The sequence below is a fragment of the Panthera pardus genome, unplaced genomic scaffold, assembly GCF_024362965.1.
Source record: "Panthera pardus isolate Hobbes unplaced genomic scaffold, ASM2436296v1 HiC_scaffold_1, whole genome shotgun sequence".
Lineage (NCBI taxonomy): Eukaryota > Metazoa > Chordata > Mammalia > Carnivora > Felidae > Panthera > Panthera pardus.
Window position 1 is genome coordinate 80,220,248 of NW_026526654.1, and position 23,309 is coordinate 80,243,556.

General features: G+C 37.8%; 1 protein-coding gene across 3 annotated transcripts in view; it reads right to left on the reverse strand.

The window, feature by feature from the left end:
- The window catches only part of RXFP2 (relaxin family peptide receptor 2), a 61,398-nt gene extending 38,528 nt beyond the window's left edge, over positions 1–22,870 (reverse strand). The window contains exons 1-3 of one of the 3 annotated variants that reach the window (XM_019447834.2): positions 22,681–22,870; positions 4,716–4,862; positions 2,174–2,251 (exon numbers count right to left, since the gene is read on the reverse strand). In XM_019447834.2, coding sequence (XP_019303379.2) covers positions 2,174–2,251; positions 4,716–4,862; positions 22,681–22,723 — 268 coding nt within the window. In that variant the 5' untranslated portion in view covers positions 22,724–22,870. The remainder of the gene's footprint in view (positions 1–2,173; positions 2,252–4,715; positions 4,863–22,680) is intronic. The other 2 variants (XM_019447838.2, XM_053900524.1) reach the window with 2 other exon arrangements.
- Between the last annotated feature and the right edge of the window lie 439 nt (positions 22,871–23,309).

The following is a 23,309-nucleotide window of genomic DNA, read 5'->3' on the forward strand; positions in this document are numbered from 1 at the left end:
TTTACTGTGAAGAAACTTACATAATTATTAAGATAATGGCATATAAAGGGGTGAGAAATCTATGGAGAAAACAGGCCAACTTGTCCCATGAGACAATCACTCTGTGTGTGTGTGTGTGTGTGTGTGTGTGTGTGTGTGTGTGTATGAGAGTAAGGGGTGTGATATTTATGGAGCACTTGATTTTGCCTCTGATCCTGTGGGTATTTGTTTTGATGGAGCTAAGAAAAAGGATTCTTTTCCAATTTTTGTATTATTATTTAGTTAGATCTTTACACATCCTTTCTAATTGCTCTGTTTGTTTTAAATTCCCTTAACCAAACTTTCTAAAATCAATTTTACGGAATTTTAGTAAATTCAGCAAACTTTTATTGAGTACCTGCTTAATTCAAAAGATGCATAAAGTTTTGGAAGTATCTAGTGTATAAAATTTTTGCAAATATTCTATGTTGTTTATAAAGTTTTTTTATAGAGTTTTTGAAAATATTCTATGTTATAGGTTTATGCTAATTAGCTCAACTCCTTAAAGCTCAGAATGTTCACTTCAACGTTTATTGACAGCAAAAATGGTGTTTGCGTTATTAGATTGAAAGCCTGGGGATGGAAACTCATATTTACCAATAAAAGAATTCCATGTAGTCCAAGCTGGGCCTACTGCCTAAACCAGCGACGTGAGCATAGCTCCCTCACCTGCACATCAGTCATACCCACAGGCTCTGGATTCTTCTTCAGAAATGCTTCTGCATCTCTGTCTCTCTCACTCTTCCCACTGGCATTTTCTGGGATCAGATTCTTAGTATTACTCTGGAGTATTGCAGGAAACATAATGATCAGTATCTCACTGTTCTTTGTTCTCAACCTTGGGAAGGTTGACACTTGGGTTGGCTCATTCTCTGTTGTGGGGGGGCTGTCCTGTGCATTGTAGGATGCTAAACAGCATCCTTGTCCTCTGCATACTAGATGCCAGGAGCCATCCCCCAGTTGTGACAACCCAAATGTCTTTTGACATTGACAAGTGTTCTCTGGGGACAAAAGTTGTCCGGGGTTGGGAACCACTGTTCTGATCCATTCTCTATGATTCTGATGGAAGAATCATTCTTACAAACCCTTCCTTTCATGTGCTTCTTCCTCCTCATTAAAAGAAAATAAGCCCACAGTGTCAGTAGTTGCCGACCATGTACAGCAGTGATCTCCACAATGGGATGTGTACAAGATGACCCATTATGACTCAGGAAGAAAATATGAGAACTTACAGTTGTGTTTATTTTTAATCTTTTTAAGTTCTAATTTTTATATATGATGTACCTGTGCACAATAAAGTATGTAATAAGTGGCAATTATAAACTGATATTATAAAGTGCATAATATAAGGTTAATATAGTGTTTAATATATATGTATATTACTATTTGTATATACATACTAATATATGTATATAATTGTATATGTACCTGCATAATTATGTCTAGGTATACATTATACACATGTATGTAATATAGGTGTATATAAAGACACGATTCTATCTACAGGGTAGAGGCCAAAGTCCAAAGTGTGCACCCAGAATCCTCTATGGGCTGGTGCCATCCTTCTAGGTCCATGTCAGTGTCATTGTCTCTGTGGATCTTTTTCCACCCTTGGCACAACCATCATTTCTTCCAGTGGGCTTCCACATTCCTTTGTGCAAACATCATCCTTCTAGTTTATTGTATATATTGTATATTGTATATACAATATACTTCACTATATTGTATCATCTCTGTCTCCATGAGGTTTTGCCTTTCCTGCTACAATGTGAAGTATTTGTGACTTGGGACCACATCTTACTTATCCTTGTACTCTCAGTCCTTAACATAGGGGCTGAGAAGTAGTTGGTGTTCAATATCTCTACTGAAGAAAGTAGTTAAAGGGAAAAATATCTTTATTATTTATCATAATTATTTAATATCTATATATTCTCACAATCGTAGGCTACTACATAAAATGAGCATGAATGGAATATGTTGTTTCCTTCCATGTCTTCAATCCCATGGCAGACAACGGAGCAGTTGACCACTGAAAGACATTGACCTGAAACTGAAATTCTAAAGGGAATTGACCACACTACCCATATAAATCCATGCACCACAAATCATGTTGCTCGCAAAGCTGAGACTGAGTCTTTGAATCAATACCACTTACAGCACTCCTGTGTTAATGCCACATAATTAGCATTTCCATGGACTGTGCCAAATATGGTCGCCCATCCACTAGTGTCTCCTGTGAAATGGTGATGAATATGTGTCAGTTATTCTATAAATCAAATATCAAATTACAAAACAAAAGTATAAAAATTTGATAATGAAATCAATTAAAAATTTGTTTCAGTAGTTGAATGGTAACATCAATGGTAAGGGACAAAAAGCTAGGCAAACATCTGGAGCCTTTCCCTTTTGGAAAATTACAAATATTTCAAATGTATGCTTCATAAAATATACAATGGAAATAGAGGATTATTTTACCTACCTATATCCATCTTGAAAAATACTACTTGTTTCTAGTGCTGACAGTTGAAATGTTTGATCTTAATTTTAAGGTCCTCGGAAGAAAATACAATCTGAATTGTTTTGGCATATGCATATTGCTGCATATGTATATGTAGATACATGCTTGATAGATGTAATGACTAATAATAAAAGATGTGTCACCTGACCTTTTTAATAAAGCAAAAACAAAGTTCCTTTTCATCAAGGATACCTAGTCCTATTGAGTGGAAAAATATTTTCTCAATTTGTCAGAAATTGCCAAGTTTCTGCTTATTTGCCAAGTTTCCTTCTCCTTTTCTGCAAGAAAATTATCTTCTTTTTAAAAAGGAAACCTGATTTTGAAGTATCATCACTTTAGCACATGCCATTAAAATGGTAAGATACGTATTATAACGTAGTACACTGAAGCTCATACAAATGGAAAAGTAAATTTAAATAGTTGCCCACAGTTCCCTTCTGATGCCTACAACCTATAACTGATTTCTATTTCTTATTAATACCCACAATGGTTTTTTAAATGATTCTATTTGATGCCTTTACATGAATTATTTAACTTGTGTTCAGAACATCCTCACGAGGTAGATAAATATGCCAGGTCTCTGATTCCCAAGCAGTGAAGAGGGAACACTGAGGATTTGGTTGACTTGCCCATTGGCATCCAGACAGCTGCCCCCGTCACTGAGAAGTGATTGGGCACCTACTATGTACCCTACTATTATAGGCTCTGATGACAACAAAAGAAATAAGGCACAAATAAGAACTCTTCTCAAGAAGTTCATGTCTATACTGAGAAGAACAGTGAAAAGACGAGGCAGCCCTTAGTACAACCATATGGGTACAGCCAGGATGCTTTGGTAACAGGGAGAAAAGGTGCTTATCCTAGACTGCTGGCAGAGCTTCAGGGTGGGGAGTGAGGCCAGGGAAGCCAAGCTTCTGAGGTGAGAAGGGTCCCTGAACTCATCCTAAATGGTAAGTATGAATGATCCACCGGAAGTGAGGGCGTAAGGTTCCATGAGAGGGGAGCATACGTGAATCCTCAAGGGCAGGAAAGCAGATTCTAGAGACAGATGCCTGGCATTCCTGGACTTTGTGGTCTCCCTTGGATTGCTAGTTAGGTGCTATCAAAGAATGGCTGTTCTGTGCGATAGGAAACTCACAAGGTTCTTTCAGATTCAAGAGATCTGGGTTCTAGTTGTCTACTCTCTCACTAACTAGACATGTCAATTTGGCATCAGTTTATTCAAGTAAAAACAAACAGGTTATATTAGACAATATACACGGTCCCTGCATACAGACCTCAAACAGCCTGTAAGACTTTTGGTGATCTGGTATCTGCTTACCTCCTCACCCTCTGTATGTTTGTTCACTCTGCTCAAACCACACTGGCCTTTTGGCCTCACAAACACATTGTCTTACTTCGTTGAGCCTCAGGGTCTTTTCCAGTTGCTGTTTCCTTTGCCTGCAACTCGGTTCGTCCACAATTTTTCATGGTTTAGTTTTCAGTTCAAACATTATAATCTCAGGGAGGTTTTCTCTGGTTGCCTTTTTAAAATAGGCTTCACTTCAGGTCACTTTCTACCCCATCATTTTTTTTTCAATATTTTATGGCACTTATCATGCTCTAAAATATTTAACGTTTGAATAAATATTAATATTTGAATGCATTTAATATTTAACTTCGTTCCGTACAGGGTTATTGTCCTCCTTGTTCACAAGGTCCACGTGAACTCCATGAGGGCAAGACCTTGTCTCTCTTGAGCCTGCTGTGTCTGGGTGAGTGAGACAGCACCTGGCACATAGTGGGTACTCACTGTAGGTTTAACTCAGTGAATTAATTCTCTAGGCAGGAACCATTCACGCTTTATGGGTATTCGTGTAACTGCACCAAATTACCAAGCCAAAAAAAGAGGTAGTCTATAGGAAGACATTTAAAATTAGAATATGAGCATCAAGTAGCTTTCAAAATATGATTTCAGTTTTTATCACACTTGTATTTCTGATTTAAGCAACCTCTACCTGTAAAAAATTCTGGTCATCATCACAAACAAATCGGGGAACAATTATTTGTGTTACAGTAGGATTCCCTATAGAATATCAAATCATCTCTTCCCTTTCGTGACAGTTATTATTTGGTCCACGCACAGTTTGGGGGCATTCACAAGGGGAGGTGGATGTCTGGAGCTGAGCGGAGGACTCACCACAGCTATCCTCGTCAGCCTGGTTCCCGCAGTCGTCCACACCATCACAGTGAAAAGCACGGGGTAAGCACTTGGTAAGATTTCCACAGGGAAAGTATCCTTTTGGGCACAGAGAAGTGATTGTACTGCCCTTGGTCAGTGCAAAATCTATGTGAAAGAGGGGAAAGTAGTCTCAGGTAATAGAATGAAAGTGTTAATATGGCCAAATTCTTTTCATGGCATTCCCTTTAATTTTCAAAAGGACCCTTTGAATTGAGTTTGTCTAATTCTATCCATAGTGTACAATATCTTTGAATAGTATTCTTAATTATAACATTCTAAACAATCATTGTCATATCGAACATCAGCTATACCAAGAATCAAGGTTCATTTTTTAACTAATTTCAGGAAGGCAATAGTAAGAAAAACCAAAGCAATCATCCTACTTTTGTATGGAATCAAAGAGTTGTCCGCTCTTGGAAACAGAAATGTAAAGCCACGAGCTAACAGAATTAAACAGATGAATTTATTTACTTATTAATCCTTTCTGAGAAGGATTTGAAGTGACATAATATATATATGCAAAAGGACAGTTTTAAGTGTGAATTAGAAATTGGGAACCACATTTGAATTAGGAGGGATAAATAGTAAGTAATAATATCTAACCCTCATTGAGCTTACTGTGTCCCAGGCCATTTGCACAAGTGGTTTATCTCAGGTATTCATTCAACCAATGTATGTATGGGTGATATTTTCCTTTATGTTTCAGAGATAAGGAAGTTAAATGCAGACATCCATCTGGAAAGTCACAGAAGGTTTGTTCTCTATCCCTCTGCTATATTAAAATACATCATACCTCCAACCCAAGGAAAGTCCTGGCCATGATGCCAAGCATCAGTGGCAACATGGTTAGGAGCACCTTTCCAACACCGCTCACTCCCTTCAATTAGTGATAATGAACTGTGGTCATGCCTGAATGTATAGTCTCCCTCAGTCAATTTCTGTGAAGTTTTGACTGGCACTCCTTTAAAACAATACATGACTTCAACAATTGTACTAGAGTATTTATGAAGAACATCTCTTGTTTTCTGGAAAGTACTCTTTCCAAATTGACAGATGTCTCTTACATCTAAATTTCTAGAACGTTTTTGATCATTTTACCCACAGAGTAATTTTGTCAAAGTTAATTATATTCCTTTCTTCATTTTCTCATTCAACGTAGCCACTATTCAGCTGTTGTCTTCTCTTATGTTTCCTTCTCTTATGTTTTGCATCTGTCCTCACAGAGGATTTATGCCCCCCTTGAAATTCAGGTTCCCGATTCAACTGGTATCTTCATAACACAGTAGTTAACAGTGGTCCTCTGGGGTCAGGGGATGATTCAAATACATGTATAGGGGAGGGAGGATATGAACAATAAGACATTTTTTATAGGTAGGAAATTCATGGAAAAATAGTTTAACACCTTCGAAAACACATTATATTTTGTATTGTCTGTATTCACTTTGTCTAATTTTCCCTTCCCTTTAATAAATACAACACTACTAAAAAAAAAAAAAAAAAGTTAAGAGCCTGGCCCTGTCTTGGAGACGACTGGACCTGCCAACACACACTTGACCCCAGAAGCTGCTGCTGTTGCGTCTGCTACACCTTCTGTAGATGGGGAGGGCGGCCTTTGGATGCTTTTCTATCCGTTGGATGTTTGCTCTTAGCAAAGCAAAAAATATTTTTCTTTGCTATTGTTGCAGTGGTAATGAATGATTTACTATTAGCAACTTGGCGTAAGACCAGTGAAGGCTGGCGATTTTAGGAAAACTCTGCTGCATGGCTCTGGGAGTTGGCTTGTTAAGCCTATTCACACAGGGAGAGGCATACTGAGTCATAGATTTTTAAATCTCTTCTTTCTTGTAAAGATTTCTGTGGAGGGCAGGTTTATAAAAAACTAGTTGTCCCCCTGTGTTTGGAATATGAATGAGTGAGAGTCAGTATATCCTAGTGTAGCAGCCTTGAAATTTTTTATGATAGTAACTCACAGACATATATCTTGTATCACAATTCAGCATACAAACAGGCACACACTGAAAACAAAATTTCTTGAATTATAACTTGCCTTTTACTATGTGGGATGTACTCTGATCATTGCTATTCTATCTTATTCCCTCGGAACGGGATCACAATCCACTAAATTGATCTCACGATCCACTAACGGCATATGACCCGTTCATTATTCATAAGTATTCATTAGTGATGAAGTACTCTGGATGACATCAGACCTGCCTGGGTTGACATTCTTTCTGCCACTCACTAGATTTCAAGAAAGCTACTTAATCTACAAATTTAGTTTTCTCACATTTAAAATAAAGTTCATGTAATATGGATGTGTTTCAGGAGCTGCGCAAGCTAATGTTATGAAATACCGGGGAGTTCCTGGCCCACGTTAAGCCCTCAGTTAATGTTGGTGTGCAGGTAATTTCAACACAAGGTAAGAAAATAGGACTTTAAGAAGGAAACTCGAATGTAGAATGAAAGCTTGCTGTGCCTTAGCAGTGCAGAATTTTTTATGTGACTTCTAAGAAAGAAATAACAGAGACTATAATAAAAATTCCCCTACCTATTCATGTTTTTCTATTTGAAACACCATATGACATTTAGGGTTTCTATTTTAAGCAGCCTCAAATCGCTTTGAAAGCTAAGGCGGGGGGATGTTGTAAATGATAAATAAGCAATGAAAACGTCCTCACCACTAATAATAATATTTTATTAATGATTTAGAAGAGGTGATTAAACATTTGATTAAAGACAATTTTGAAATAGAAAGCTGAGCCTGCATAAGATATTTTGAAGGCAATACATTGTGTTCCTTTGTGAAGTTTACCATGAAGATAACCTTGAGTTCCTTGAGGGCTGGACCCAACTAAATGCCCATCTCAGAGAAGCAGATTCAAAGCAAGACAAGTAATCAATTGTCACAGACAAGACAGACCAAGATTATTTCCTTGCATCTGGAAGAAAAATGGAATACATCTAGCAAGTTAGAATGAGGGAAGGGGAATGGAAAGACTGACCATGTGTAAAGAGAACTTATCAATTGCATTTCTCATAATTCCCCAGTTTGCATTCAAGAATGGCAGCTTCCTGAAGATATCCTCGGGGTATAAATTTTAGGTGGAAGGAAAAGAAATAAATGAAATCTACTCCCTACCCCTTGCCCTCGGTATCCTAAATCCCTGTTATCCAAGTGCGTGGCACTTACTTAATGCTCAAATTTTTTTAATGAAGAAATGAATTAATAGGTCATTTGGGAATAAAAAGAATTGTAAGAAGAACCCTTTCAAGATTTAAACTTCTCAAAATTGCAAGCTTATGTTTTTATTTTAATAACAAAAATAGCGTTCAATCTTCCAAGCACTCCATCTATTACTTTTTCTGTCATATATAATTTAAAAAATAATTAAGAATCCCCTCTATATTTGGCACATACTGAAAAAGAATCAATAGCCGTCTGGAGAAAGTGTATCCTGCCGTCTAGTCTTCCTGCCATCTGTGGAAGTGGAAAGAGATCGTTTTTATTGAAACTTAGGGATTACTAAAATGGAGGATGCCTACATAAAAGCTATGTTGATAGCTTCTGCAGCAATTTCTGTGGGACTCCTGCCAAACACACAGCTGAGGGGAGGTTCGAACATGTGAGAGAAAATTGCTCAGTGAGTGCTTCTTCTTCTCTCTTCTGGTCAATATTCTGGACATGTCTGTGCAAAGAGCTTTTTAAATGACTCCTTGATAGCCTTTTGAAGCCAACTGGACTACTGTCCAAGGACATTTTTTTGCTGCCTGCCAACACCATCATTGTGTTATTGGGAAACAACAGGTGAAAATGCTTTTGTAGGTCCTCAGTTTAAGAACCCATGGAGGTGTGCAAGCCCCTCTTTGCTTTTTCTGATTTTTTGCCAATAGTACTCCTGCATGAAGCTAAAGAAAGCCCTTATCCCCTCAGCCTAGTGTTCTGGCTGAGATTCTCTCCACACCAATGCCAGAGATGACAGCTCTACAATCCCGGGGGGGGGGGGGGGTTGGAGGGGACACAGAGGATCCTGGCCAATGGGACCATTTCCCAGAATGCACCACTCCTAGTGGATCTCAGTTCAGATGCAGATGAAGCCTCTGCCATTGACTAAAGAGCCAACTAGTCTTTAGTGTAAAGAGCGGCACCAGAAGAAACGTTTATTTAATGTGCAAAAAATGTTAACTGATTGCCTGCTATATGCTAGGGCAACAGGTTAGACAATGCCCACTGCTACCTGGAGCCCGGGTGCCAGGATGTCTAAGAGGAGCAGCAGCTACATTTACAAGGCAGAGCAAAGGTGAATCCAGCTCATTCACTGAATCCACCTTTTAGAAGCTCTCCTATTTCTAGGAAGAGTATGAGCGTCACTAACAGCTCGCCTTTGTGGGATGGATGATTTATTGTTTGTTTGCAAGTAACTAGTAAAGTCCTTCTAAAAAACTTTTATGTTAAGGTGAGCGGAGAGGAATTGGCCTCTTGTGTGGTGTTTTTTAAACTTAGAAATCTTATGCTGTTGTGCTTCTGTTTGGTCTCCCCCTGCCCCAACAGTATTGTGTGGGCATATCAATCAGTATGTATAGGATTCAGATCCAATTTCATTCATACATTTACCCACCTCCTTGTCATTTCAAAGATCGCTGCCTCAGCTGAATTTCTCTAGGGCCCTATTCTCTCTCATGTTCTTCTGGGACAAACCAACCATCTAAGGCCCTCAGGCCTGAGACGAATGTCCCTCAGGATCCCTCTCACAAATTTTCTGATGAAACTATCACCCTATCTCCCTCTTCAGATGATTGTCCAATGTTTGAACAAACAGATTTGAGGAAACAATGCCAAACTAGCTGGAACAAGTATAGACTCAATACATGTTGATTTAAATTAGAAAACAAGAACTTCAAATTGTCAATATCATCATCAACAGGAATGGATTTCAGCCCCACGTTTCCCTTTGCTGGGTCCATTTAGGTGGATCAAAAACTGAATGCTGTGGCCCTTCATGGGTTATAAGGGATATAAGGGCACAAGGAACACTTCTACCCCAAAAACAACTGTGCTACCCACCAATAAACTGCCTAAATTTCACCTTTAGAGAGGAATTCCTTTAGGTTAAAATATTGTCTTTTACTATTTAAACAGCCACCTTGTTCTGTATGAGTTTGAGAGGCTATTTTCTTCCTAAAGAAAGCTGCCTAGGCACAATGAACTCACAGAATGACCACTGTGGTGGGTAAAGGGAAGAGGAACATGGAAAAGGTGCTTGTGAAGGTGACATCTGTTGGGAACTTGGCATAGGAAACGTAGAGAGGAGAGAAAACGCTTCATTTTCCCTTCTCCCCTCTCTCTTCTAATTCATCCCCAATTTGCTGACTACTCTGTGTCAAGGGACTTTCACCGGCTGTTCTTCCTCTTGGTGGCAATTCTCCCAAATTCTAGTTCCATCAACTTACAGATTTACCTACAGACAAGACTGCTGCATGTGCGTAGCTGGGATGTGTTTCACACGACCATGGGACACCATTCAGCAGACTGTTGGTGTTGAGCCACATAAAAGCCACACCATCCTAGACTGAGGCCCTGGGGGCTTTTTCATGATGCACAAAGGATAAAAGTCTCTTTTCCTGCCCATAGTGAAACTGTCCATCTGTGTTCTATATTCCATTTAATCTCATCTTCTCAGAATCTCTCTCCATTAATTATTATCTCTGTCTCCTATATTTTAATATACTGTCTCTCCACTGGTTTTTATTTTATTTTTTTAACAATATTTCGAATGTTCATTTGTCCATTTGTTTTATTTTGGAGAGAGAGTGTGTATAAGCAGGGGGGAAAGGCAGAAGGTGCTATAGAGAGAGAAAATCTTAAGCAGGTTCCATGCTCAGCACAGAGCCTGATGTGGGGCTCGCTCTCATGACCTGGGGTTCATGACCTGAGCCAAAATCAAGAGTCCAATGCTTAATCAACTGAGTCACCCAGATGCCCCTCCACTGGTTTTTAAATTGATGTTAATTTTATTCAGTCATCTCTCATGTTCAAAACAAACAAAGAAACAAACCAATCAAGCAAGCAAGCAACCAACAAACCCATCAACCCAAATCCTATATCTACAGTGGAACTGAAATCCACTTCTCTCTTCAAAATTAAATTCCCAAGAAAAATCAAATAAGGCAATGTCTCCACTTCCTCACCAGCCTTCCTTCAATCCACAGCATTCGGTTTTGGCCTTGCTGCTCTGCTGAAAGTCTCCCATCAGCACCATTAATGTCTTCTTTGTTACTAAATGCAGTAGGTATTTTATAGTCTTCATCTTACTTAATTTTTTTGTAGCATTTGACACAGCTTAACCACAGCCACCAAGTTGAAACCATTTTTCCCATGGCTTTGTGATGTCTCACTGCCCTGGTTTACTTCCTCTTCCATATTCTCTAAAGGTCCTCCCCCACACCCCTCTCAATGCACTGGCTCCTTTTTGTTTTTTGTCAACACCCTAAAGATTACTGATAAACATTTGGTCAGAGATTCCTTAGACCATCAAATCAATTAAAGAATGTAGACGGACCTCCAACAAGTTACTGATATTTTAGTTTGTCAAATAAGAAAAAATTTAAAAACCCTAAATTACTATGTATTATAATAATGATTTATTAGAAAAATACTATTTTACCATTAAAAATTACAGAAAACATATCCACAGGAAAAAAGAAAGTCCTTTAAAAGGAATATATTTAGCTTTATGAAAAATACTTATTTATGCTCTTGGACTGGTGAAACTTTCATTCCTGACGGCAGTGGCCTGGAACACAGTGTCTGGAACTGTGTGTGAGAAAATCAAATCTGGCAATGTTACCGGAATTCTTTAGAGAGCTTAGCCCTCTGGTCTATAACTCACAAATATTTTCTCCTGGTCTGCCATTCGTCATTAACTTCGCTTATGACAGGGACTCCAGAGATGGAGCTATCAGGTTCTGACTTTAAAATAACTATGCAAACTAAAAATAGAAGGTAACTTGCTTGATTTAATAAAGGATATCTATAAAAGCCAACAGTATAGAATATGCTTGATGGTGGATTTTTGAAGGCTTTCCCTTTGAGATTGGGAACAGGATAGCAATGTCCACTATACTACATCTATTCAACATTTTACTGGGAGACTTAGCAAATGTAGTGAGACAAGGCAAGTAAATCAATGGTTTAAATATTGAAGGAGAAGAAATAAAACTGTCATCATTTATGAATAATATGAATGTGAACAGAAAAATCCAAGATAATTAATTATTAGGACTAGTAAATCTAGCAAGCTTTCTGAAAATCAAAGTCATTTCTGTATGTCAGCAACAAATAATTAGACAATAAAATTAAAAAAAATGCCTTTTACTATAGCATCAACAGTGTCACATATTTGGGAATAAATTTAACAACAATCTGCAAGACATTTATGCAAAGTATATAAAATTACTGAGTGACATTAAAAACTTAAATAAATGGAGACAATATTTTAAAGATGTTAATTCTTTCGCCCAATTGATCTACAGTTTCAAAGCAATTACGATAGAAATCCAAGAATGTGCATGTACAGTGTGTAGAAATGAATAAGTTGTTTCTAAGATGAGTAATACATTTCTAGAAGGACAAGAAGAGTCAGGTCAGTTTGGAAGAAGGAGAACAAGGCAAGAGAACTTATCTGTAAACTAAGACCTATTATGATGGTACAATAATTTGGGCAGAGAGTGAATATTGGGGCAAAGGGTGAACAATAGACCAGCCGAATGGAATAGAAACTTCAGAAAAAGACAGACAGATGTGAACATTAATTTACGAACAAGTAGCACTACAGAGCAGTGGTTGGGGATGGGTACTTCTGGGTGAATTATATTTAAATACCCAAGGTAAAACGATAGAGTTTCTGGATGATAATATAGAAAAAAGTCTTTATGACTTTGGGGTAGAGATTTTAAGGAGAATACAAAAAATAGAGAAAAAAACATTAATCATATAGGAAAGAGCTAAATTAGGTTATATTAAAATTAATAAGTTCTATTGAAAAAAAAAGAAAAAAGAAACCATTAAGAAAGTGTAAAGGCAAACTACAGAGTAGAAGATGTCTCAGAAACAACAGAAGTTGGCAAAGATGTGGAGACAAGGGAACACTTTTGCACTGCTGGTGGGAATGCAAACTGGTGTGGCCACCCTATGACCCAGCAATTGCACTACTAGGTATTTATCCAAAGGATACAAAAATGCTGATTCAAAGAGGCACATGCACGCCAATGTTTATAGCAGCACCATCAACGATAGTCAAATTATGGAAAGAGCCCAAATGTCCATGGATAAAGAAGGATATGGTGTATATACACACATACAATGGAATATTACTCAGCAATCAAATAGAATGAAATCTTGCCATTGGAAACAACGTATTATTCTAAGGGAAATAAGTCATCAGAGAAAGATAAATTTCATATGATTTCACTCCTATGTGGAATTTAAGAAGCAAAACAAATGAACATAGGGAAAGGGAAGGAAAAATAAGATAAAAACAGGGAGACAGACAAACCATAAGAGACTTTTAAATGTAGAGAGCAAACTGAGGGGTTGCTGGCAGGGTGTTGGGTGGGTATGGGCTAAATGGGTGATGGAGATTAAGGAGTACACTTGCTGGGATGAGCACTGAGTGTTATATATAAGTGATTAATCACTAAATTCCACTCCTGAAACAATTACTGCACTATATGTTAACTAGCTTGGATTTAAATAAACCTTAAAAGACATTTTTTAATTAAGAAAAAAGAAAGTTTAAAGGCAAGCTCCAGAGTAGAAGATGTTTCAGAAAGTTTATAATTAGAATATGTGTGTGAGTGTGTGCATGTGTGCGTGAGAGTGTGTGTGTGTGTGTGTGTGTGTGTGTGTGTGTGGAGGGGAGCGGGGGGAGAGAGGTCCTACAAAATAATGAGGACAATAGGAACAATAAATAGAAAATGAACAAGAGACTGAACAGACACATAACAAAAGCAGATACACCAATGGCCAAAAACACATTTGAAAAAGATATTCAATCTAATTAGTTAGCAGGGAAATGCAAATTAAAACTACAAGAAATATTACTACAGGTTACCAGTATGGCTATAATTAAAAAAAAACAAAAACAAAAACTACTGGGGCACCTGGGTGGCTCAGTTGGATAAGCATGGGACTCTTGTTTTTGGCTCGGTTCATGATCTTGAGGTTGTGAGATCAAGCCCCGTATGGGGCTCTGCACTACGCATGGAGCCTGCTTGGGATTCTCTCCTTCTCTCTCTCTCTCTGACCCTCCCTCCCCCAAATAAATAAATAAACCTAAAAAAACACAACACCATCATAAACTATGTGGTGAGGATGTGAGGCTGTGCAAACTCTCACACACTAGTAGGGTGTTCCTTGGAGCGACTGTTTTGGGAAGCCCTTTGGCATTGTCTGGTAAAGTCGAAGCCTTAAAAACCTGACCAGTCTGCAGTTTGACTTGTAGGCTTGTGCCCACGGAAATGCACGCACATGTGCACCAAGAGACTCAGACAAGAATACTCACGGAAGCATTCTTCGTAACAGCCCCAAACTGGAAACCACCCAAACATCCTTGAAACATAAGATAGATAAAAAGTGTGGCGTATTTATCGGCGGCATACAATACAGTGCTGCAAATGAGCAAACTGAATCATTCAACGCGGTTTCAGATCAAGCACAGGCAGAGGACGCTTCTCCTTTACTTTTTAGAATTGCTGCGTACTCTGTCAGGAACATGGCGCCCGGCGGCCCTGACTTCTGAGGTAATAAGACACTGAGGCCTCTTCCTTCAGCCTGTGCTGTTCTCTGCCTCTGAAATGCCATTTCTCTCCTGGTTCACTTCCTCACTCTTCACACCCGTTACAAAAGTCATTTCCGTGAGAACTTTCAGGATCCCCTCCAAAGTTGTTCCGAAGTATGAACTTTCCCAAAGCATCTTACGCGTATCCCTATTGTAGTATTTATGAGATTTTATGATTATAAAATATAACACATATTTTTATATCTATATTATATATAGATATATATTATATATCTCTAATAAAGTGTATATATATATATGTATATATGTATATACACTTTATTATAGATATCTTCCTTTATCCCGTAGTATATCGTGCCCCTCTTATGGAGAGGAACTTACTTTACCAGTTTTGAGTCTCTCACTGCCTAACAAAGTTTTCAGTTTTTAGCACATACTATATGCCTCAAAATTGCTATGCAAACTGAATTATCATTTTCAGGGGCGGCCATGTTGTTTCCATAACTGGACTACATACATATCCCTAAATTCCTGTATGTGGGGTGGGGGGCACATAGCTACTTCATGTCAGAAGTGTAGGCCAAACTTGAGTGTACATGTACATATGCCACCCATGTGGGTTAGGCGCATGTAGAAGCTTTATGTTCATTTCTCTTTTCTCATTTATCTACTATCAATACTTCAGGGGGTTTATCATGTTGGCATTTTTGCTTAAAGTTACCTACCATGGAAGAGGAGACATGGTCCGGTGTCTCCTAATTTCCAGGTAGATTCTATGTATGTTGGGGTAAGGTGGTCCACTTTGGCTTATTACAGTATATGCTCTACGTCTGGGAATCAGGTTATAGTACGAGTAATTTCCTCATGCTTTGTTCTTTACAAAACTCTTGCAATTCACTCAGACAATGGACAAAAATCACACTGCATTTGCAAAACCCTGTGCTCTTAGTGAAGGCAACTTACTTTTCCAAGCAGATAATTTTAGCATTAATTAGAGTAAGAGCGGCATTTGTAAGTGGGGAATGGGAAACAGCCATAAAGGAATGGTTTCTGAATGAGGAAACAGAGTTTTTCACTAACACTCAGCCTGGATTATCCTTTTCTTAACTATAAGTAAGTTTACCTGAAGACTCGCTCATCTCACTCCCACACAGAAGTTAAGACTTTTGAGGGAATATCTTTGCAGTGGCCCTCAAGAATGGAAGTGAATCCATATCTTTTGAATTTCTTATATTTCATGAATTTACATGAAAGAAAATTAAGAGTACAAATATCTACAATAATAGATATACTATTTTTAGCCTATCTGGTTGAGAAAGAAAATCTCAGGCAAACGTGTGACTAAGAGACAGAAGGCCGCCTGGGTGGCTCAGTCAGTTGAGCGTGCATCTTCAGCTCAGGTCATGATCTTACAGTTCAGGAGTTCGAGCCCCACATCGGGCTCGCTGCTGTCAGCGTGGAACCCGCTTCAGATCTTCTGTCTCCCTTTCTCTGCCCCGCCCCTGCTTGTGCGCGCTCTCTCTTTCAAAAATAAATAAACATTTAAAAAAAAAACCCCGGAGAGGTGGGTGAAACGAGGGGAGGAAGGGAGTGAGGAGAGGTCCCTAAAATAGCACTCTTGTCCTCCTACAGGCAAATGACTAGCCCAGTGTCCACTGGCTGGACGTGGATAATGAAACGTGGACGTGGGTATCCACGTGGTCGTGGATAATGAAAGCCAGGTGATGAATGAAAAAGAGGATCTTACTCTAAATCAGAAGAGATGTCTCCCTAGCCACTTGTATCATAGGTTTAGGATTTCTTTCAAAAAAAAAAAAAAAAAAAGGAGTGGTAACATTGACTACTTTACAGCTAAACTTGCATATTAATTATACTTTCTTGAATCATACTATCCATTAAGAGGCTGTATATTGATAGACAACATATGTTCAGCTATTCCCTTGCCAAATATTTAATTGGTTCTTATCCTCAAAATGAAAAAAAAATTCACGTTGAATTAATATGTAAAATAATGCAGGTAAGCCCAATGAACATCCTGATATGAACAAAAAATTAGCAAGGAATGAGCATATCTTATAGGAAACAAGCCTACTTATATTTTGATGTGCTAATGTAATATCAGTGTTTCCAGAGATGCGATCCATAGGGTAGGTTTATCAGAACACCTGGGTTGCTTCTATACTGCGCAGAGCCCTGTGGCCCAGCCTAGATCTGTTGAATCTACTGGGGGTGGCATCCTAGAATCTATTTCTTTAACGTCATCACAAATGGTTCTTCGAAACCAACAATCACACCAATATGGCTGAGGCTAAGGGGTTATTTGGTATGTTGAGGGCCAAAGGCCAGTGAGGATAAGGCAGTGACTTGAACACAGTTCCGCTGATCCTAAATCTAGCGTCCTTGCCACACTCTGCTGCCTCCCCTCCCCGAATCCCTTACACCTGTATGGCGACTCCAAATCTCCGGTGTGTGGCCACTAGGGTCCGACGTCTGATAAAGCGAAATCTAAAGAATGAAACTACCTTCTTTTCTGAGCTTCTGCATCAAGGTGATCCGTTGTGAGCAAGTTCCGAATACGCTCCCCACAACACACTCTTTTCCATAGACACAAAAAAGATGGGTATCGTGTTTCTTCATGAAAACGTCAAGCTCATAGCAGAGAGAACTCTCCACAGTACGTGAAGAGAGAAAAAGTCACTGGAGTGAGAGGAGCTGGCCCCCCAAGGTGGGCAGGGAGCTGGGACTGGTTGAGCATGAGGATTGGGCACCAAGCCCATCTGTGAAAGCCCAGCCAGCAGCTGTGTGAACCTGCAGACGCGTGTGCTGGGGCTGAGCCCCAGGCGATGAATGTAAATGGCTCCGTCCCCAAGGTTGTGGACTGGATATCACCCTGCCCATGTCAGCAGTGGAAGCGGCAGCGGTGCCTTGCAAACCAGACGAGATTTGGAACTGGGTCACCCACGAGGTAAAAATCGCTGAAACCTGAACATAAACTCCAGCTCAGACCTGAACACTTCCATGGGCTACATTGCAGCAATTCTGAGATCCCTCAAAGGCAGAGGTGTGCAGGGGAAAAAATCCCTCTGACTTTATGAAAGGGTGCAGGGCTCCAAAAAAAAGGGAGAATTCATACCTGGGGAATTAGATGATAGTGCTTTAAAAAGCGGTTTAAATCTGTATTTATTTTCCAAAGAAATAATGGGAGGAATAATTTCGTGAAGTAAGAAGGGAAGTTTATAAAACCAGAACAGACAGATTTAAATACAGTTGGAATTATTGGAATGGAAAATATAGTCACCGACATTTTAAAAATATCTGAACGAATTGAATAAAAAATGAACCAGAACCACAGAAAGGGAGAATTCGTTAAAATAATCTCTCTCTTTCTCTCTCATCGAACACTTATTTTGGTAATACAGAACTTCCCTGAGCAAAGAAAATAGTCATATACCACTGGTGAGAAAAATGTTGGACAGACAGCTGGTAATCCGAATAGGGTGATGGCTAGTATAGATCTATAACGCCTTAACAGAAACCGTTTGGAGAAATGTATTCCAGAATTTATCATTCGTTTTGGTTTAGAAAGTTAAATGATACTTAGGCTATAAATGACATAACATTCTCTGCTGGGTCTAGGGCAAAATCACATGAGCGAACACATTAATATCTGTGTATATATCACAACGTATGACATTTTGCAGTAAATTTATAAGTGAAGACCTTAAATAGTTTCTGGTAAATTCTAACCACATTTTTTTTTGGCAAAAGAGTTCAAACTCTCAGTTTTTGGAGCTCTCTGCATTTCAGAATTGTGGAGAAATCACCATGGACCTCCAAAATGAGTGCAAGGTGGGGTTGAAGTTATAACAAGATATAGTACATGTTTGCTTGTGTTTGAACACATGTTCTAGCAATCTGAGCAACAGAAATGATGACTGCTGGCCAGGCCGGGAGACGCTGGGGCTAGACACAAATAACAGAAAGGGGACCAGGGTCTCAAGAGGAACAAGACAGATACAAGAAGACCTGGAGAGGAAGCTCAAGAATGACAAGAGGCCATCAAAGGTGAGGAATACCTGGGAAAGGAGGAAACCGAGGGGCAGTTGGATTCCAAGGGGAAATGACGAGGCGGATGCTGACGGTCAAAGTGGAGCAGAAATGGGAATTAGGGAGCATGAAATGGGAAAAGCATGAAGCTTGAGCTGGAGAAGGTAAACACTCAAAGAGTAAGAGAGTTGAAAAGTGGAGGCAGGAAGACAAGACAGAAGAGGTCTCAGAGGCCAGGAAACCTGGAAAAGACCATAGTGAGGAGGTAAGAGGGAGAAACAGCAGCCAGAGAGGCCGGGAGGGCGTCTGAGACAGATGTGTGCAAAGGGGAGGAGAAGAAGGAGTTAAGTGTGTCAGGAGATGAATCTAAGAAAGGAGCACCGGTGGAGGTGGGTGGGTGGGGGACTCAGGGGGAAGAGAGAGGCCTAAAGAGGACAAGAGGTAAGGATGGAAGCCAGAAGAGTGCAAAGGAAGAGTAACCTAAGACAAGTGGTCTATCATTGTATCAACCTCACTGAATTTATTTAAAGGCTTTTTACTTGGTAATAAAGTTAATTCTTCTACTGCAATTCCTTTCTAATCTTACAACATTCAAAAGTTTACCGAACCACGCGAGCATTAAAGCAACCATTGCATTTTGATTTGGGAGCACGTTCCGAGGTATTTAACACAGTTGAGCTTAATTTTAAAAGGATTTTTACATGTTTATTTATTTTTGAGAGAGGGAGAGAGAGAGCGCACAAGACAGGGAGGGGCAGAGAGAGAGGGGAACAGAGGATCTGAAGCAAGTTCAGCTGTCAGCTTGGGGCCTGAACTCATGAACCATGAGATCATGACCTAAGCCCAAGTCAGATGCTTAAGTGACTGAGCAACCCAGGCACCCAGCAGACATAGTTTTCATCCAGATGTACTCAATGATTGGAAGTGTGGGGTGAGAAATTGATGTGTGTGAATAAAGCAGAGAAGACAGGTGTATTTTTTGTTTCCAGATAATTCCCTACTATTTCTCATGTAAAACAAGCACATTAATTTTTTCTGATAAATGTTAAGTTATATGTTTACCAAACAAGTAATAGGTTCTTAAACGTATATATTTAAGATATACATACGTTCCTAAAAATGCTGTGCGTTTATCATTATATAATTATGGACACAAAAACTATTCTAATTAGTTGAATTTTATTCAGGCTACAGTTTTCTAGGACAAAAGTGTGCCATTTTTCAAAACTAACTGATTTGAAGGCAAACCAATTTTGTCTCTAAAATTCAGGAGACAGCCAATTTTGTTAGTTCAAGTAAGAGTCCTTAAAACTCTTGATATACCTGGTCATATTTATTTACCATAAGATAAACAAATGAATAAACATCTGTTGCAAGATGTATTTGGTTAGTGCCTTTAGAGAGAACACATCTCAAATAGCTTTCGCTTCTGGTTTTCTGATATTTTCTGTCTTCCTCACAGAGGGCTCCATTCAGGTAAGTTTCTTTTTCATTAGTGGTGCCCATGTAGCCTCTCTGTATGGCTGGCCTGCAATATAATAGATTTTCACAGCTACCAGCAGCATGATGTAATTGTGTGAAATTAAAATTTAGTTGGAAAACCTTTTCTCAAGTGACAGCAACCAATTAGAAGCGACATTTCTTAGAAAAAGGAGCATCCAACGCGAGCTTTGAACTTGTCCATTAGGGGGCAGTCAAATACTGCTCACTTCAAAATGTTAGGCCCCTGTTTTCAATGACTTCATTTTTTGAAGGTTAGCAAATTTTTGGAGTAGCTAGCAACCTAGAGTTACCCAGTAGCATTGTGGGCACTTTATGCTTTTAATTTCCCATATAAGCCCATGTTTTCAGTTTGTAATATTATCCGTAATTAATCCACAAAAAACTCGTTGGGGAGAAGGTGGCTTGAGTCTGATTAACAAGGATACCCAGTGAATAAATTGATGATAAAATACATGTACGAAGTTATCATAAGATATGTTATCTTTACTCGTCTGTTAATGTCTGTAGCTTGTTAGCCAATATCACTAATCCCTTAGACACTCAAGGGTGATGATGGCCAGAAGAGAAAAGGTAAAACATAATGTCTGCCTTTTCCTTTTGTTTAGGTCTGACCTAAAAAATTATGACAAATATTTATGTAAATTTAAGAAGCAATCTGTGCTCTTACATAATTCCGGATGACTTTTCTTTATTATAGCCAAACTACTTTAACTGTCTATAATTTTATTGTGAAAAACTTCCACTCATTATATAGCAAATGATTATTATCTTTATAAATAGGAATAAGATATCAAAGGATTAACATGTCTAGCTTTGAAAATAATGTTAAAAAGAAAGGGTTAAATTAGCAATTGAAATGAAAGGTAAATTGGAAAATAAAAATTTCCGAGGAATTACAATGAAAATATTTATCAGGTTGGACTGTGGATCTGAAACATGGCCTTTGCTTAGAAATAAACCCAAATCATCTGTTTAAAATTTCTTTCCTTTCTTTCTTAGTTTAAAGAACACCACTACATTATGGTAAATCTTAAAACATTATTTCAGTAATAGATGTTTTTCATCTCATAAAAATTTTGTTCACAAAGTTAATTAAATGTATTACCACAAGCAATACTATCCTTTATGTTTTATACATATCCTTTATACCATATATATTTTATGCCATATATTTTACTAAAACTGGTTAACTATATTGCAATTCCTGTACAGTAAAGAATTAAGGGTACAGATTACCTCTACAAAGTGTATTGGATCCAAGAACCTTCTTTTTAACTTTTATTCTTAAAAATCATATAAAATTTAATATTACAGATATGCATAGGATATAAATTGAAGGAAGACCCTAAATCAAAGAAATAGACTGCTCTCCACAAACGTATTTCATGTCAAGTGAGTTCATATATTCCTTGTCTTTAAGAAACACATAAAGCAACACTTAAATGATAACTTAAATTTTTATGTAAAGGAGATTAAAATGCAAAATAAAAATCATGCTAACTGTATTAGGATAATACTTTAAAATAATCTGAAGAAAATTTTAGTATTTCAAATTCAAACTGAAATTGAAATACTTTAAAAATCTTCTATTTGTTAGAAGTTTGTAAATAATTGTTCATAAATAACTGCATTTTATTTCAGGATTAAAAATACTCAATTGAGTTCATTTAATGAAAACTGAGTATTTTAGAAACCTAAAACCAATTTCTCAGAAAACAAAAATAATTTCAAATTCTAACTCTTATTCTCAGAAGTTTATCAAAATTCTTTAAGAAAGACTAGGAACTTAGACACATTTTGAATAATAATAAACCCAACATGCTTTGGATATAATAAATAGATACAAGTGTACAAGCTCACAATAAAACAAGGGTATATTTTTCTTTAAAACCAGGTGAATATTAATTTTTTTCCTAAGAAAAATGCCAAGTTATAAATATGGATGAAATAAAAATGTTTAAAAATCAAAACCAGTAAGGAGAGTCCTTTTGTACATTTGTAATGATTTTATTTTACATAGGTTTGCTCTAAGGGAGAGATTCTGATTTTTAGATTTGTGGCTTTTTCTTTTCCTTCTTTCTTTCTTTGTTTTTTTTTTTTTTTTTTTTTTTTTGGTGGGGGGGGGGGCAGTTCCCAGTTCAGCTATGTTAACAACGAAACATAGCAACTAACAATTACATACATTTTATGAAGATATTTCAACAGGTTGAAATTTCATAAGGCAAAATTTTAATTTTTTAATTTGTCATGCTTGTTTTTTTTTTTTGTTTTACAAATACTAAGAACTATTTTCGCCATTATAATTGATATATTACACATTGGTTTTAAAAAAATGTTTTACTTACAATTTTAATAACGTATAAAAGCAAGTTCCCATGAAAAATTTGTTGCTGCTAGAAATTGCTAGGATGGGACTACAAGCAATTAGTGGTGATGACAATGACAATGTAAACTGGGTGTCTGTTTCTCAAACGCTGCAATGAGTCTATTATAAATATGCTAGAACTAAATAGAAATAGTCTATTTTCTATTCTTTTGGAATTGCACTCATTTAAGCGAGAAAGTAGCAGACTTACCTTTGACATCGATCAGGATGATGAAATGAAGTAGAAGGAACATTGCAATCAGTCTGAGGCTGAAGAGATGTTTAATACCAGAAAAATAACAATAGGTTTTCAGCAATTGAAGTGTTAGATGTATCCTCCTTATACCTCTGAAGGAGTTCTGACATAGTAACTTCGGTGCCTCCCATGTGTCTGAGCATGCTCAGAGCTAGAACCTTACTGGCATTGAGGGGAGAAGGTCTTGTCACTCTGCAGCCTATCTTTTTTGCTCTTTCTTTTTTGTTTCATATTAGTTTAAATCTGCGGTTGTATTCTTGGTCGTTATTTCCTTATAGTATGGACAGAGAGACATAAATAAGACTTGGGCATTATTAGATAAGAAACATTGTTTTAAATCACTTAAAATTTGTTTCCCCTCAAAGCATGTAGTGCAATTTGCTCTTACTTAAAATCTAAACATACACAGTTCTTGCATATGAAGGGATATAGATTTACAGTGAAAAGGTGATGAAACTCTTTACAAGCATATTTTTAATGCAAGAAGCAAGTGACAAAAAGCTACTTACTGACAAATACATGAAGAACACATATTCAAACGCTTTTCAATGTTTTCAAATAACATACAGAAAGATAGTAATAAT